Raw genomic sequence first — 16,792 nt, 5'->3', positions numbered from 1 at the left:
CAAGTGTAAGTTTTATTGGTTGATATATGTCGTATTTTTTCATGGTATTGATCTTTGTTGGTTGGTAATTTTTAGTTAAGAGCTAATTGTCCATGATCTGTTTGTCCTGAACAGATCCTGCATTGATAGCCTTCCACTAGGAGGTTCTTTGGGTTGCTGAGCCCTAATTTTGCAGGTTGTATATCTTGGATTAAAGTTTGCTTGAGTGGCAAGATACAAAACTCTTGCATCTTAACAGATTATATAGTTCTGAGTCTTATCCCCACTTATGGGGGTAGGGGCACTAAGGCCCTTATCCTGCATCCTTGATGCTGCTACTAGTATCATTGGGCTTTAGCTGACCCTCAGGTAGGCAGGTGCCACATCTCTGGCCTTTGTTCATGCTTTGGTCCCTTACTTAGACCTCCTATGTGTGGCCTGTGTGACTCTTGCTCTTAAGCCTGTGGGTTGTTGCAATATTAGCCCCATGGTTTTCCCAGGTCAGGCCCCAAATATGGTGCATCTTTGGTCCTTACTTACCATTGTAGATTCTCTCTCTCTCTCTCTTTTTCCTTTCTGAAGATGAGAGAAGAATACCTCCCTATTTCTGGTCTACAGAGATTTTTCTTTTCTTTTTTTCTCAGCAGGACTATGTATTTATTAAGATTTAAAAATACTTGCTTTATCATTTTCTGTGTTTGAATGGAAAGATGAGATTTCAACATATGCTCAACTAATCTTGAAATAGAAGGGTTTTACTTAGTTCTGTTGTTTCACTTTTCCACATTTAACTCCAGTCAATCCATCTGGAATTTTTTTTTTTTTTGGTGTATGGAGTGAGGCAGTTGAAATTGATTTCCCCCAAAATAACTGCACATTTTATTTTAAATTGTTATTAAGTTTTCTGGAGAAGTCGAAGTTATTGACAAGCCTTTTTCTCATGTATCTGCATATTTTCCCCATCTGTAATACTACTTCAAAGAGAAGTAGGATTCAGGAACAATTTTTTCTTATTTCACAAAAAGGTAATTAAATCACAGAAAAAAGGGGGTCACTTTAGGTCAGAAAATCAATCAGTGGTAAAACTGAAGATTGATGTTAAGGCATCCTGGTTCAGTGCCAAGTTCATTAAACTTCAGTGTAGCAATTCCTTGCTGCCATAATATCCTGGGCTTTGTGACTAGTTTATATTTGAAAAACAAACTAACGGCAAGAAAAATATTACCCATTAAGATTGATAGTTAGAACTTGATCTTGATAATGTCCATACTTTTTGACATGGTTAAAGGTTTTTTAGATATGTAGTATGAACACTTTAGGAGAAAGTTGTGCTATTATTTTCGGATATATTTTATTGTTATTAGATTTTTAAAGTTGAATTCTTATATAATATCAGCATTGTCAATCTCATTTACAAGGTAGAACTTCCAGAGACTGAGATATCTTTATTCATATTTAGTTCTCCATTATAATACTACTGTACAGGGGAGATAGGGGATGGCATTTTATAAAATGGAGATTTGGTTTCTTTCCTTTATGAGTGCCAGGGTACATAAAAGAAGAAGGGTAGTGCATACTTTGAGGTTCTGTTTGTGAATGATGGTCTAGAACTCACTGATGCTTTAGGGAAAGATAGTTCTGAGTCAACACATGTAAATACACCAAGTGGTTAATTTACAAATTAAATTAGCAAAGTTTGCTTTTCTTTGTTAAAGACTACCTCATGAAAAAACATACTGTATATTAGGTATGTGCCTGAGAGAGTCATTCTTGAATTTTTCTGCTTTCATTTATTTTTTTAAATATTTTATTTTATTCATTTTATTATTTTATTTTATTTTATCTTATCTTATCTTATCTTATTTTATTTATTTTATTTTATTATTTTATTCATTCTCTGTGAGGATGATTAGCCCTGAGCTAACGTCCTTTGCCAATCCTCCTCTTTTCGCTGAGAAAGATTGGCCCTGGGCTAACATCAGTGCCCATCTTCCTCCACTTTATATGGGATGCCGCCACAGCATGGCTTGACAAGTGGTGTGTCGGTGCACGCCCGGGATCCGAACCCAGGGCTGCCACAGCAGAGCGCGCAAACTTAACCGATACGCCACCTGGCCGGCCCCTCTGCTTTCATTTCTAAATCCAGTACTGGATTTGTGTTTATTAATAATGAATTAATTTATTAAAAAATACAAGAATATCGGGGCCAGCCCGGTGGCGCAAGCGGTTGGGTGCGCGCGCTCCGCTGGGGCGGCCCGGGGTTCGCTGGTTCGGATCCCGGGCGCTCACCGACGCACTGCTTTGGCGAGCCATGCTGTGGCGGCGACCCATATAAAGTGGAGGAGGATGGGCACAGATGTTAGCCCAGGGCCGTCTTCCTCGGCAAAAAAAGAGGAGGATTGGCGGATGTTAGCACAGGGCTGATCTCCTCACAAAAAAAAAAAAAAAAAACAAGAATATCAGCTAGACCTACCAGTTCTGAAGATTTCTGATATTGAATATGACCTCATAGGAGTTAACTGAAAATACAAATTGATTTAGCAAATGTGAAAATTGAAAACATGAAATTAAATGTCTTAACCCCATAAAGTAATTCTAAATGTTCAAGCAATTTGCTGATGCACAGCCATTTCCAGTCATATTTTAAATTTTGCAAATAATCTTTTCATCAGGGAAAAGCCTTCTTGGCTCATCAGTTTTATAAACAATTACAGAAACTCTGGTGCTTATCCAAACTGCTTGTTGTATTTTGTTGCCATTTCTTCTCGCACAGAAATACAGTCGATATTGCCTGGATTCTCTGCAAAGCTGAATTGGACTTCAGAGGAAGCCAGCTGTTCTCAGGACGTATCAGGGATAACATCCTTCCAGATGATTTTTGAGGCAGGTTTTGTTGTGGTTCTATAAATAACTGATATTTTGATTCTTATTTTTCTACAAATCTAATAACAAGAAAAGCCTAGGTTCAGCACAGTTCCAAGTTGAAATGATGAAAGTATTGTTTCCCAAACTCTCCTGTGCAGATTTTAAATCACTTGGGAGCTTCCAAAATATTGATGTTTCTGTCTCCCTCCAAGAGGTTGTGGTTCAGTTGGTCTAGGGTGTTGGATTAGTCTGCTAGGACTACCATAAAAAAACACCACAGATTGGGTTGCTAAAACAACAGAAATTTATTTTCTCATACTTCTGGAGGCTAGAAGTCCAAGACCAAGGTGCTTGTCACTGTTTTCTAACATGGCCTTTCCTCTGTGCGTTATGTGGAGAAAGAGCTCTCTGGTGTCTCTTCCTCTTCTTATAAGAATATCAGTCCTGTCAGATTAGGGCCCCGCCCTTATGACCTCATTTAACCTTAATTACATCCTTAAGGCCCTATCTCCAAATATAGTCACATGGGGGGTTAGGGCTTCAGCATATGAATTGTGGGGGACACAATTCAGCCCATAACAGGTGTGGCCTGGGCTTTGGAATATTTAAAAAATCCCAGATGATTCCTAATGTGCAGGTAAATTTGAGAACCCTGAAACAAGCCATTATTTGAATTTGAGTCTCCTGAAAAAGAAAATAAAAATGGATTCTCAATGAAAATCCTATTTGGATACATGTTTATTAGATTGGTTTAAAGATCTTTATTGATTTATTTGTAGCCCAGATTTTTGAGAGTGATAGTTTTATTCTCCATTCCCTTAACAATTCTATGATGCCCTCCTATCTTTCCTTTCTTTGAGTTGGTGGAGACATAAAGAATTAGAGTACTTTAAACATTCTTCCAAGAAGCACTTGGGAGGCCTTTCTCTTACTTGAACAATTATAAGCTCCTTCTAAAAGGAAATGGGACAACAGATATCCCTGGCCTGTTCCTTATCTTCTTTAGAGGAATGAAGGGTAAGCAGTCTGGAGCAATTAATGGTTAGTCAGTGCTGAAACTATTAATGTCAAGTAGCAATAAAAAAGCTGACTCCAGTGAACTAAGGAAGGCAGTTCTAGAAAAGGAGATCATAGTGCCAGTCTGAACAAACACTGATAATTCTTATACCTAACATTTATATATGTTATTTAAGCCTCGTGACAACTCTGAAGTGGATAGGACAAGAATTGTCACCCCATTTTACAGATAAGAAAACTGAGATTCAGAGAATTCCAACAGACTTTCCCAAGACAAAAGTTAAGTGACAGAATTAGAATTTGAACCAAAGTCTTACTCATACTGTTTCAATATTTTTTCATTCATTCCGAAACCTGTGTTTGTTCAAGTCAGCCTTACTGTGCTAGATGTTGAAGGTACAGAGTTCCAAGATATGTTACTTGATCCCAAGGAACTTGGAATCTAAAGGAAAAGATAGAGAAGTAAACAAATAATTACAATACAGTGTAATATGTATCATCTTAGAGGTAAGCACTGAATGTTGTGGTAGCATAGAGGAAGGGTACCTAACCCAATGGGAAGCAGTCAAGGTCTAGAGGTCTTGATGAGACTGAAAAACAGATTTTCTGGGTATAAGGGGTTCAGAGACTTGAAAGAATAGTAAGTTGTCATCATAATGATAAATTTTCTCTTGTTTTTTTTACGTTATTGCAAAAGCAGTGTTTCCCTCAGGAAAATCAAAGTAAGCTTTAGAGCACAGATAATTTGACTTAATCAAGGTAGCCACTATTAATATCTTGGTGTACATCTTTTCACATAAGAGTGGGACATTTCAGTTTAAGGTTTCCAGAATGGTACAGTTCCAAGCTTTGGCTATGGAAATAGTTGGCTAGAAATGAGTGGAGGTCAAGGTCATTGGAGTTGAAGAGGTCAGGGAATTGTGAGACTAAGTTGTTACTTAAACTGGTCATCTACTTGGATGTGGAAATCAGCCAAGATGATGGCAGAACTTGGAGTGCAGAGGAGAACTGTGAGCTTAGTGTCAGTAATCAGGTGGTGATGGATGAGGAGAGGTAAAATAGTATAACCTCAGAGGACCAGGGGTTTCCTGAAAGCATTTGTTCCATTACATCTCATTGTCTCTAGTACTGTGCAGCTATTTAAAAAATATTTGACTGAAGAGAGAGAAGAGAAAACAGGGAGATGATGAAAGATTTCATCATATATACCTTAGCTGGGGAGAAGGGTCAAGTAGCAAGGTTCATAGCAGAGGCTAGTGAATGGAGACAGCCATGAAAAAGCTATAATAAATGATCCACTGCTTTAGGCATATGAGGAGAGTTACTCTCAGGGAAGACTGAGGAAAGCTTCATTTAGGAGAGATGCATTGTGTTTGTGCTCAGAGTCAGTCCTACATCTTGGGGTCCATTAGGCTGGATAACATGTCCCTCCAAAAACAATTTGATTTTATAAAATCTTCATGACATCTTTATCCATTTCTATGTTTATTTTTGCCATAATACTAAATGATAAAATGGGTATACATATATATATAGATATAGATATATATACACACACACACAAACATATCTATGTATTTATACCTATCTCTGTATTTCTCTATTTCTCTATCATCTATTTATCTATTTAACTAAAGAGAGAGAGAAATACACTTCTAGAAAGTCATATAGGACCCATGACTGTGTCAGTTCATGCTTGAAAATATAAAACAGCTCCCATATTCTATCATATAATTAGACTTGTATTTAAAGGAGAAGGCTGAAACATATGATTCAGTAGAGGTTTCTGCTGCCCAGCACTGGCAGCATCTTTTTTTTCCTGACACACTTAAGTAAATTCACTGCCTCTGTAGGGATGTCAGGCTGGGCTACTGGGTTTCTAACACCCAACTGTAAAAGGCTGTAAAAGGCTTTGCAGTCACTCTCTCTCTCTCTCCCTTAATAATTTACGAGTGGATTTGAAAAGGAGCTATTTGCTTCGTGTTAACTATCCTCTGCTGACCTGACATTAGGTCACTATATCTTCTCAGTCTGCAGTAGGTGCCAATCCTTCGTGTGTATTTCTTTATCATCTCTTATATCTAAATCATAAAACTTTTCACGTTATTATATAAATTATTTTTTTGTCCTTCTCTTCTGCTTTCAAATTCAGAGATTGTTTTATTTATCTCGGTAGGCCCAGGTACGTAATTAGCCACATTAAGTGTTTTGCGAGTGAGTGAATACATATATTCAGTAGTCATGCATAAGCATTGCCTATCAGGCTCCATAAAAAATGATGATAGATTATATAATTCTTGGAGAGGCAGCATCACATGGTGGAATGTGAGCTTTGGAGTCAGATCTAGGTTTGAATCTCAGTTCTGCCACTTAACTATCTATTTGTGACCTTGGACAAATTAATTAGCTTATTTAATCTCATTATCTTCATCAGTAAAATGGAGTATTTCCTACTTGCATGTAAACTGCTTGGCATGTAGCAGGTGTTCAGTAAATGGTGGCTCTCATTCTTATTAATTGTAGCCCCTCTCTGGGAGCTGCTCAAGGAACTTTCACTTACTTGGTTGCCTTACTGCTATGTATAATTAGCCCTTTCTGTGATACACCCTATAATCACCAAGGTTACAGAAGTTTGAAACTGTTCCAAGAAGTTGTTTTGCAAGTGTTAAGTACAGAAAATGCTTTTAAGAGACCATTGCTTTTCTATTATTTGAACATTTTATAGTAACATTTTTCAAATGAAGGATGTGACTATGATATGTATGCTGCAGTTACTATTTAATTACTGCTGTTTACATTTAGATGTTTCCAGAATTTTCTAATAATCCCCATCAATTTTTCTAATAATTTTTCTAATATTTTTGTAATAATTTTTCTAATTATCCCCACCCATTGCACAGTTGTTGATCTCTTTTTCAGTGTACTTATTAAAAGTATTATAATTTATTCTTCTTTATTAGATATTTACATTTTTCTTCTTTATTGTGTTATGAGATTTTGAGGTCTGGGACCATTCTTTTCTTTAATATATACCTAGTACATGGCTCTGTATTCTCTGAGCCACCAATAAGAACTTACTGATTTCTGACTGTTTATCTTCTTCTCGTTCTCCTGGACTTGTCTGTTTTCTAGCAGACTCCTTACAACTTTGGTTTTAGGGAAACTATATTAAATACGAGTTAATATAGAAAAGTGGTTAATACTAAAGCTTTGGAGCCAGATCATGTTGCCTTGGCAAAGTTGTTTCACCTCTTCGAGTCTCATTCTTTTTCATCCATAAAATGTGGGTTACATGTACCTAGTAGGGTTTTTGTGAGGAGTAAATAGGGTGATATAAGTAACACACTTTAGCACCATTCCTAGAATAGAGAAAGCCCTCATTAAATAGTAAATCTTATTATATTTGTAGGGAGGTATCAGAGTATATTGGAAAGAGCATGGACATTTGGTGTTAGATAGACTTAGGGTCAAATTCTAGTTTTATCACTGAACAACTGAATGACCCTGGGCAAGTTGCTTAACTTCTCTCAGCTTCATGTTTTTTTAAATCGACAAAGGGGGGATAGTGATACTTGCCTCCAGGATTGTTGTGAGGTAATATAGGTATAGAACCTGCACAATGCTTGCCACATAGTAGGCATTCAACAAGTGGCATCTATTATTGTTATCACGTATAACATATGCTTTCAGATTATTATTTGATCCTTAAAACAGTTCTGTGAGGTAGAAAGAGTGAGTTTTATCCCTGTTTTGCAGATTAGGAAATAAAAATGATTTTTTTTTCATGGTTACTTAAGTAATTTTTACAGAGCCAGTACTAGAACATAGGTCTTCTGACTTTGGAGCTTTTTGCTTTCCAGCTTTTCCTTAAAAATAAATGTTTGGATGAACAGATTGACTTTCAAAAATAGGTTCCTTTTGGTGTCTGCTCCTTTGACTCTACTCGGATTCTTAATACAGATTGGCCTACGTTAGGATAATAGAGTTACTCTTCTCAGCTCCAGTCTGAATTACTTTTAAATTTGTTCCAAAAGGTGGTTTTGAGATTGTGGATTTTACTCTGATCATTGTTCATGTGTCTTCTGAAGTTCCATGAAATAGGTTCTCTAACCCCCAAAGTGATGGCTGTTATATTCCCTTTTGTGTCCAATTCTCAGACCCAAAGATGTTTCCCCTTGGATGTCTGAAAAGCTTTCTGAGGTGTAGTTACTTTTATAGGAAGAAATACCATAATTTAATTCATTTGTGCTCTTGGGTTTCTGTATGCGTGGTGGATGTTTTTGTTGTGTTGTTACAGGTGGATGAAAAGCCCACAATTTTGATGACAGATAGTCTGGTTATAAAGAATTTTTTACGAAAAATTGTCATGGTGCACCCTAAGGTAAGCTGTTCTTTTCCACAATAATAATTCTCTTGTTTAAGTCACATATTTTCAAGAGACCTCTACTCTGTAGGACATGGAAGGATCTGGTTGGTTCTCTCTCTTTTAATGACAATGATTACAACTTTTAATATTGAATTGATTTGGTTTCTTTGTCTCTAAGGCAATCTTTTTTTTTTTTTTTTTTTTTATAATTTTATTTATTTATTTTTCCCCCAGAGCCCCAGTACATAGTTGTATGTCATAGCTGCACATCCTTCTAGTTGCTGTATGTGGGACGCGGCCTCAGCATGGCCGGACAAGCGGTGCGGCGGTGCGCGCCCGGGATCCGAACCCGGGCCGCCAGCAGCGAAGCGCGCGCACTTAACCGCTAAGCCACGGGGCCGGCCCTCTAAGGCAATCTTAATGTTGGTCATGTGACATAGTTGAGAGCCCTTTGGATATAGAGAGAGCTTTCTTTTGGGTTCTTATTTTCACTTCCTTACTGTTTTATTGTATCACTTTGGATACCTCTTTTCCCTGCTCTGTGCTTCATTTTTCTGTTAAACCTGGGTAATAAATCTTGCTGAATATCTTCTTTTCTAAAGTGACTGTAAGAGCAAATAAGGAAATTTTGATAAAGTACTTTGAACTTTGGAGAGCTAAAATTTTTATTATTCTCTGTGGTTAGATATGTTTATAAAGATGCACACAGTTAAGTATTCTATATAACTTCCCCATTTTTTCTCTTGCTAGCTTCCTACTTTTTCTGTCGTCAGCAGGGTTCAGTGCTTATTGTTTGGCAGTCACTATTCTAAGTGCTCTCCATGCACTCACTCACTCACCCCTCACAACACTCCTCATGAAGTAGGTTTTATTATCATCATCCCCATTTTGTAGCTGAGGAAACTATGGTACAGAGGTTAAATAACTTGCAGAGCCAGGATTTGAACTCAGGCAGTCTGGCTCTAGAGTCTCTTATCACCCATTATGTTATATAGAAAGAAAAATGTAGGTTGAAGGTAGGGAATAATTAGAATGGTGAAATAAATTGGAGGGAAGACATAAAAGTCAGATGGGGGCAGGGAAGGAAAAGCAAAGAAAAAAGCATGGAATCTTCCATGTATGAGAAGAATGGAAAGAATAGAGAGAAAAATTGATAGTTCCTTTAAGAAAGGGGAGAAAAGATACATTGGGAGAACAGCAGAGGACAAAAGGGTAGGATTTCCTGATAATTTGTGACTACTTGGAATTGTAGTATAGGACTCAGTGTATTTAAGACAGAGAATTTGGGGCCGGCCTCGTGGTGCGGTGGTTAAGTGCACGTGCTCTGCTTCAGCGACCTGGGGTTCGCAGGCCGGGATCCCAGGCGCAAAACGATGCACTGCTTGTTAAGCCATGCTCTGGCGGTGTCCCATATAAAGTAGAGGAAGATGGGCCAGGGCCAATCTTCTTCAAGAAAAAAGGGAGGATTGGCATCGGATGTTAGCTCAGGGCTAGTCCTTCTCACAGAAAAAAAAAAAAAAAAGATGCAGAATTTGAACACCGATAAGTGTTAATTATGTTTAGGGAAAGTACAAGTGAAAAAAAGGTGATATAAAAAAAATCCCCTTTAGGAATTGAGTACGGAAGTTTTTTTTTTTATAATTTTATTTATTTATTTTTTCCCCCAAAGCCCCAGTAGATAGTTGTATGTCATAGCTGCACATCCTTCCAGCTGCTGTATGTGGGACGCGGCCTCAGCATGGCCGGAGAAGCGGTGCGTCGGTGCGCGCCCGGGATGGAACCCCGGGCCGCCAGCAGCAGAGCGCGCACACTTAACTGCTAAGCCACGGGGCCGGCCCGGTACAGAAGTTTTTAATGGCTGTCCTGGTCCATGTTAAATCTCACATCCCATTTATTTTTCAGATTAGATTTAATTTCAGTGTAAATGTGAATGGAATCCTCTCCACAGAGATCTTTGGGTAAGTCCTTAAATCCATGGCTTAAGTTTATGCCATGGCTTTACAGTTTTGCTCAGTCATTATTGTCCTATTTCCAGTGGGTTTACAGTTTGATTTTTTGACCCAAAGTCACCTTAAAACTAATTTTCTGAGACCCCCCCAACATTTTCTTACTCTATATTAGCTTTTTTTTAATTTTATTTTTATTTTTTTAGTTTTCATTCCTGATTTTTTTTTTTTTAATTTTTTGTTTACTGCAGTAACATTGGTTTATGACAAACACATAGGGACAGAGATCGGATTGGTGGTTACCAGAGGGGAAGGGGGGGGGAGGGAGGAGGGTGAAAGGGATAATTCGGTACATGTGTGTGGTGATGGGTTGTAATTAGTATTTTGGTGGTGAACATGATGTAATCTATGCAGAAATAGAAGTACAATGATGTACATCTATATTAGCTTTTAATGAGTAAATAGATTCATATAAACCTTTCCTGTCTTTTCCTTTCACTCGAGTGGGTGAACTTAAAAATTGTCATTTTCCCCTTGGTTAATTGGTTACTGAATTCCAGTAATCTCTGGGGGTGGTAGTAGTCATGGAGCAAAATTTGTATCAGGCAGAGATTGGTTTTAGAATCTTTGAGATATAGCTTAGCTTTTCTTTGCTTTGCAGGGCCGAGAATGAACCCACTTTGAACCTGTTGAATGGAATTGCTCTTGTCGTAAACTATCAGCATTATGTGAGGTGAAGGGGAAAAGCATTGTTGTTTCTCTGCGTGTTTTACTCTCCTATTATGAGTATGAGTGTGGGTAGAAATTGAAAATGGTCTCACTTGTCATTTCTTAGTGCCAGATGTCAGATTCTCTGTAAGAAAAGTTAAGGTAAAACTTTTAAGCTATTTGTATTGAAAACTATTATTATTCCTGGCTCCTTGAATATATTCTAATTACCTGAGGACATGTTCCTTCTCTCCATACCTTATTTTCTTCTGTAAAGTAAACAAAACAAACCCTGCTAATTCCAATCCCATTTAGACGTGAGAAGAGAGAACTGAATTTAAAAGGTTACCTGAACTCTTAGCTAGAGAGATACTATGAATACAAAGGAATTCTTCGTATATTATTGTTTGTGCATCAGCATCTTGCATATATTTGGAAATCATCTCTCTCTTCACCTCCACCCTCCTCAGATTGCAAAAAAGCCCCGTGGAGGAGGTAGTAAGTAAATGGAATAGAACCCTCTGCCTTGCCTTCCTATGCTATCCAACTACCGCAGAATCCAAAGTGAACATGAATTATAGCAAGAGAAACCTAATTTATGTTTAAGTCCAACTAATTTGTTCTTTATTCAGTAGTTTCTGCCTCCATTTATATGCCCTGAATCAACACTGGTAGTTATAGGATCTTAAGGCTTGAAGAGACTGTCCATGGTTTTTTAGCCTGTTTTCTTACTCTTGCTCAAAATTACACCTCAGATTAGAATATTTTTTTATTCTTTAATATATACAGGGAAAAAAACCACCACCCCTTATCTTTCTTTAGTAATCTTCTAGTATCATACAGTCCTAACAGGGAGATAGCTCGTTATCGTAGATTTACTGAAAGAGTTTAAGCCTTTGAGCCAATGTTTATGGACACATTTCCCTGAGTGACCTGATTAGAGAGAGAGGAAAAGGTTCATTAATACTTCTTTTCTGTTTAGGAAAGAGTGTTGGAAAGTAAGCAAATATCAAATTTCACTAGATTCTTTCTAGCAGACAGAGATGTCCTAATTTTTTCTTATTACTCCTATCAAACAGTAACCTCAGACCTCATTAGGGGAAGGTGTAGCATGTGTGAGAGCAGACATCTGAGTATCATGAGGCCAGTTTTAGGCTGTTTGTGATTCAGGGGCTACCTCACCCTCACCATGCTGGTCTTTGAATGATCTTGGAAACTTCTGCTCAGAACCATAGAGTAATTTTAGTAGAGGAAATACACTTTTGAGAATATGAAACTGCCAATAGTGGCAGCAAAAGCAGGAGATATGATACCATTCCTGAAATGCCAATTTGTCTACTCTTTCTATTGCTTGTGGTTCCCTGAGTGGGACACAAGTTACTTATTCCAGCAAAACTGACATGGCGGGTTATATGGTTATGCATATGCTAGAGGTTATAAAAGGAATTTTGAATGCCCATTTAAAAATTTCTTAAGAGGGGAAAAAAGCTAAATTTGTCTTCCCTGTTTTTTGACAGTAGACCAGAATTTGGTACAAGTGAATTATTCTGCAGCAGAATCCATCCTGTGCTAGGACATCCAATAATGCTTTTCATCCCTGATGACGTGGCTGAAATGGGCTTGTCGAGAGAGCTGATACTGACTCCAGCTGCTGCTCTGTGTCCCTGCCCGAAGGTCTTTTCCAACCAGCTGAATAGGATTTCTTCAATTTCCATATCCTTTTGATGACAGAACCCATCCAATTGTCTTTGAAAATAGATTTTTATATCCCAATTCTAGAAGAACCTTTAGCATATAAACTTTGTGTCTAGAAGCTGGTATGATTTGTATAAAAACAAAAATCCATATGAAAGCCAAGCTTGAGAATTTTTCTAAGAAACCGAAAACTATAAAATGTGACTCATGTGCCGCATTCTTTTCATATAATCCAATATGACTGAAGCATGGAATGAATGGTGTAAGAGGGAGAGATGAGGCTGGAAAAGTAGTTTGGAGTTGAATATGGTGGATCTTGAGTTCACACTGAGTGTGAACTGTATTCTCCATATAATGGGAAACCATTGAATGTTTTAGGAGTCTCCAGCTGCATTGTACAGGATGGATGGGAAATAGAAGTCAGTAGTCACTAAGTAAATAAGTAAGTGAACTGGGCAATAGATAACAAGTGCCTGAATTAAAAGTGTGATGAGCATGGAAAGGAGAGACTTATTACTGGAAGGAATCAACATAATGAGGTAACCAATTTATTGTTGGGGTAAGGAGAGATTAGAGGCAGGGAATGGCTCAAGTTGGTATCAAAATTTCCATATCCAGGGGCCGGTCCTGTAGCATAGCAGTTAAGTGTGCACACTCCGCTGCTGGCGGCCCAGGTTCGGATCCCAGGCGCGCACCAACGCACTGCTTGTCAGGCCATGCTGTGGCGGCGTCCCACATAAAGTGGAGGAACATGGGCACAGATGGGCCGGTCTTCCTCAGCAAAAAGAGGAGGATTAACACAGATGTTAGCTCAGAGCTGATCTTCCTCACAAAAAAAAAAAAAAATTTCCGTATCCAGAATAGGCAAATCTATGGATACAGAAAGTAGATGGAGAGGGATTCTTTTTGGGGTGATAAAAATATCATAATCATAAAATTTATGGTGGTGACAGTGCACAACTCTTTGAATATATTAAAACTCATCTCATTGTACACTTTAAATGGATGAATTGTATGGTATGTGAATTAAATCTCAAAGCTGTTAAGAAAGATTTCCATAGATGACTGACAGAATGATGATACTGTCAACAAGATGCAAATCATAAATAGTAGATTTGGGGCTAAAGAAGATTAGTTTGGCTTTAAACATGTTGAGTTTACGGTGCCTGCATGACATCCTTTGAAAATGGCAAGCAGCTATGTAGAAATTTTGGTCTGGAATTTGGAAGTGGTCATATTTAGAGATTTTAGAGCCTCAGAGTTTTCTCCTTAGGTAAGTATAGTATAGTGCTGTAGTTAGAGCATGGCACAGGAGTGAAATGCTGGATTACCCACTAATTAACTGTGTAACTTGAGGCAGCTTACTCAACCAGCATAAGCCTTTATTTCCTCAGCTTTAAAATGGGGATAATAATGCTTACCTCATAGATTTATTTATTTTCCCTTGCAAAATAAATTCTCTTGGGGTTTGTTTGTTTGTTTAGGATTAATTGTATAATAATCCACATGAAGCTCTTAGCATACTACCTGACAAATAATAAGTGTTCAGTAAATATTAGGTATTATTATTATTATATGATTGAAGGTATAGGAGTAAATGAAGTTATAATAGAGTACAAAGAACAAGAACAGGGGCCGGCGCCACGGCATAGCAGTTAAGTGCACGCGCTCTGCTGCTGGTGGCCCTGGTTCGGATCCTGGGTGCGCACTGATGCACCGCTTGTCAGGCCATGCTGTGGCGGCGTAGCATATAAAGTAGAGGAAGATGGGCACGGATGTTAGCCCAGGGCCAGTCTTCCTCAGCAAAAAGAGGAAGATTGGCATGGATGTTAGCTCAGAGTTGATCTTCCTCACAAAAAAAATAAAGTAAAAGAACAAGAACAGAAAAGGACCAAGGTCATGGTATGATAAATGTCAGCTGAGAAATTTTTTAGGCAAGTGGAAGGAGCAGGATAGTGATAAAGACTGTGCATGGACATTTTGTACTTTAAAACATGATTTTTCTTCATATCTAGATCATACAGAAGAGTATAAGGTAAAATATACAAGTTCTTCTTCATCCTCATCCTATTCTCCAGAGGGAATAAGACGAATTTTCTATCCTTTTAGAGTTGACATTTTAATGGGAAAATTTAACAAATAAATAGATGTCAGGCGGTGATAAGTGCAGTAAAGATAAAATAAAGCAGGTGAAGAGATAGAGAACAATGAAGATGTTATTTTAAATATTATGGTCAGTGAAGACTCTAGGGAAGTGATGTTTTAGTGAAGAGAGAGAGCTAGCTATGAAAACTCTGGTGGGGTTTTGGTTTCTGAAAATGGCAAACGAGGTAATTTAGACCAACCTTCCCAGTGAAGACAAAGGCTAGATGAAATATTAAAACATTCTAAAAGTATCTAAGAGCTGGTGAATACAGAGGAATTTCTGGGCCATGATTTATGAGAGAAAGGAATTATAGAAAGACGAGCCCAGCATTGGGGTCTGCTTTTGCCCTGGGGTCATTTGCCAATTAGAGCAAGCAGCTAAGAGGCTAAAATGCACTTCTGAATCAATGCAGGACAAGAGGGGGTACTATTAAAAACATCTCTTGTTTTGGGTGGGAATAACTAAAAGGCTACACTTCAAGGAGTAAGGTGAAGTTGAAATAAGTCATCCTTCACATGAACTGCATATGTTTTTTGGGTCATATAGGCAGGCCAGAAAATGTGAAACTTTGAAATTGGATTAAGATGATTCTAGATTGATAATTCTCCCAGATGCCTTGTAGAAACAAACAAAAATTCTTTCTGGAGGAATATAACTGCATTTATGATTCAAATTATTTAATAAATACTTTCTTAAATACAGTGTCCAGCTCATATGCACACACAGATGCACACACGCGCGCGCACACACACACACACACACACACAAATAACCAGGTACAAGAGAGGACAAGGTAACATGAATAAGAGCTAGCAAAAACAAAGACAACAGAAACATCCCCTGGGACTCCAGATATTGGTTATATCAGACGTCGATTTTAAAAATAAAAACTATGTTTACTATGTTTATGAAAATGAAAGCCAAGCTGAAAACTACAAAATGTGACATAAGTTTTAGAATAACCAAATAGAAATTGTAGAACTAAAAAATACAATAACCAATAATGAAATTCAGTAGGCAAGACAGCAAATTAGACACAGTCTAAGTGAATTTGCGAAGTAAAAGATAAGGATAGCAAAAACTTAGCAAAATAAAGCAAAGAGAGACAAAAGGATGGACAATACAGAAGAGAGGTTAACAGTGAGACAGTATAATATATGTTTAATTCATGACCCAAAGGAGAAGAGAGAAAACGGGGCAGAAACAATATTTGAAGAGTTAATGGCTGAAGCATCTAAAACAGATTTAAAAGCTCAGCAATCAAGCAGGATAAATAAAAATATATCCATACCTGTAGAAGATCAAAGACAGAGAAAAATCTTAAAATCAGTCAGGGAAGACAGATTTTCTTCAAAAGAGAAACAAATTGACAGCTGACTTCCCTAAACCAAAAGAAAGTAGTAGAATAATAGTGTTAATGAGCTATAATAAAATAATCATTAACCTAGAATTCCATACCCAGTAAAAATATCCCTCAAGATAAAAGATAATGACCCTATCTGTATATTATATTAATGTCATAATCCATACAGTCAGAAGAATTAATTCAACTGACTTTAGAATGTAGTGGTTTTTTTTTATTGTGGGAACATGAGTTTATAACATTATATAACTTTCAGGTGTACATCATTATATTTCGATTTCTGTATAGATTACATCATGTTCACCACCCAAAGACTAATTACAATCCATCACCACAAACATGTGCCTAATCATCCCTTTCACCCTCCTCCCTTCCCCTTTCCCCTCTGGTAACCACCAGTCCAATCTCTGTCTCTATGTGACTGTTGTTGTTTTTATCTTCTACTTACGAGTTAGATCATATGGTATTTGACTTTCTCCTCTGACTTATTTTGCTTAGCATAATACCCTCAAGATCCATCCATGTTGTCACAAATGGCTGGATTTCATCATTTCTTATGGCTGAGTAGTATTCCATTGTGTATATGTACCACATCTTCTTTATCCGTTCGTCCCTTGATGGGCATCCAAGTCTTGGCTATTGTGAATAATGCTGCAGTGAACACAGGGGTGCATGTATCTTTACACATTTGTGTTTCATGTTCTTTG

At 37.6% G+C, this 16,792-nt stretch overlaps 1 protein-coding gene across 1 annotated transcript in view; it reads left to right on the top strand.

Annotated features, from left to right (window-relative positions):
* Positions 1–16,792, top strand: part of TOP6BL (TOP6B like initiator of meiotic double strand breaks) — a 95,747-nt gene that overhangs the window by 43,516 nt on the left and 35,439 nt on the right. The window contains exons 4-8 of the mRNA XM_087422582.1: positions 2,753–2,862; positions 8,159–8,242; positions 10,130–10,185; positions 10,835–10,906; positions 12,399–12,594. Coding sequence (XP_087278708.1) covers positions 2,753–2,862; positions 8,159–8,242; positions 10,130–10,185; positions 10,835–10,906; positions 12,399–12,594 — 518 coding nt within the window. The remainder of the gene's footprint in view (positions 1–2,752; positions 2,863–8,158; positions 8,243–10,129; positions 10,186–10,834; positions 10,907–12,398; positions 12,595–16,792) is intronic.

The sequence above is a fragment of the Ceratotherium simum genome, chromosome 34 (assembly GCF_057802395.1).
Source record: "Ceratotherium simum simum isolate JZ-2026a chromosome 34, ASM5780239v1, whole genome shotgun sequence".
NCBI lineage: Eukaryota > Metazoa > Chordata > Mammalia > Perissodactyla > Rhinocerotidae > Ceratotherium > Ceratotherium simum.
Note: the sequence above shows the minus strand (reverse complement) of the source record. Positions and strands in the feature narration are given on the sequence as shown.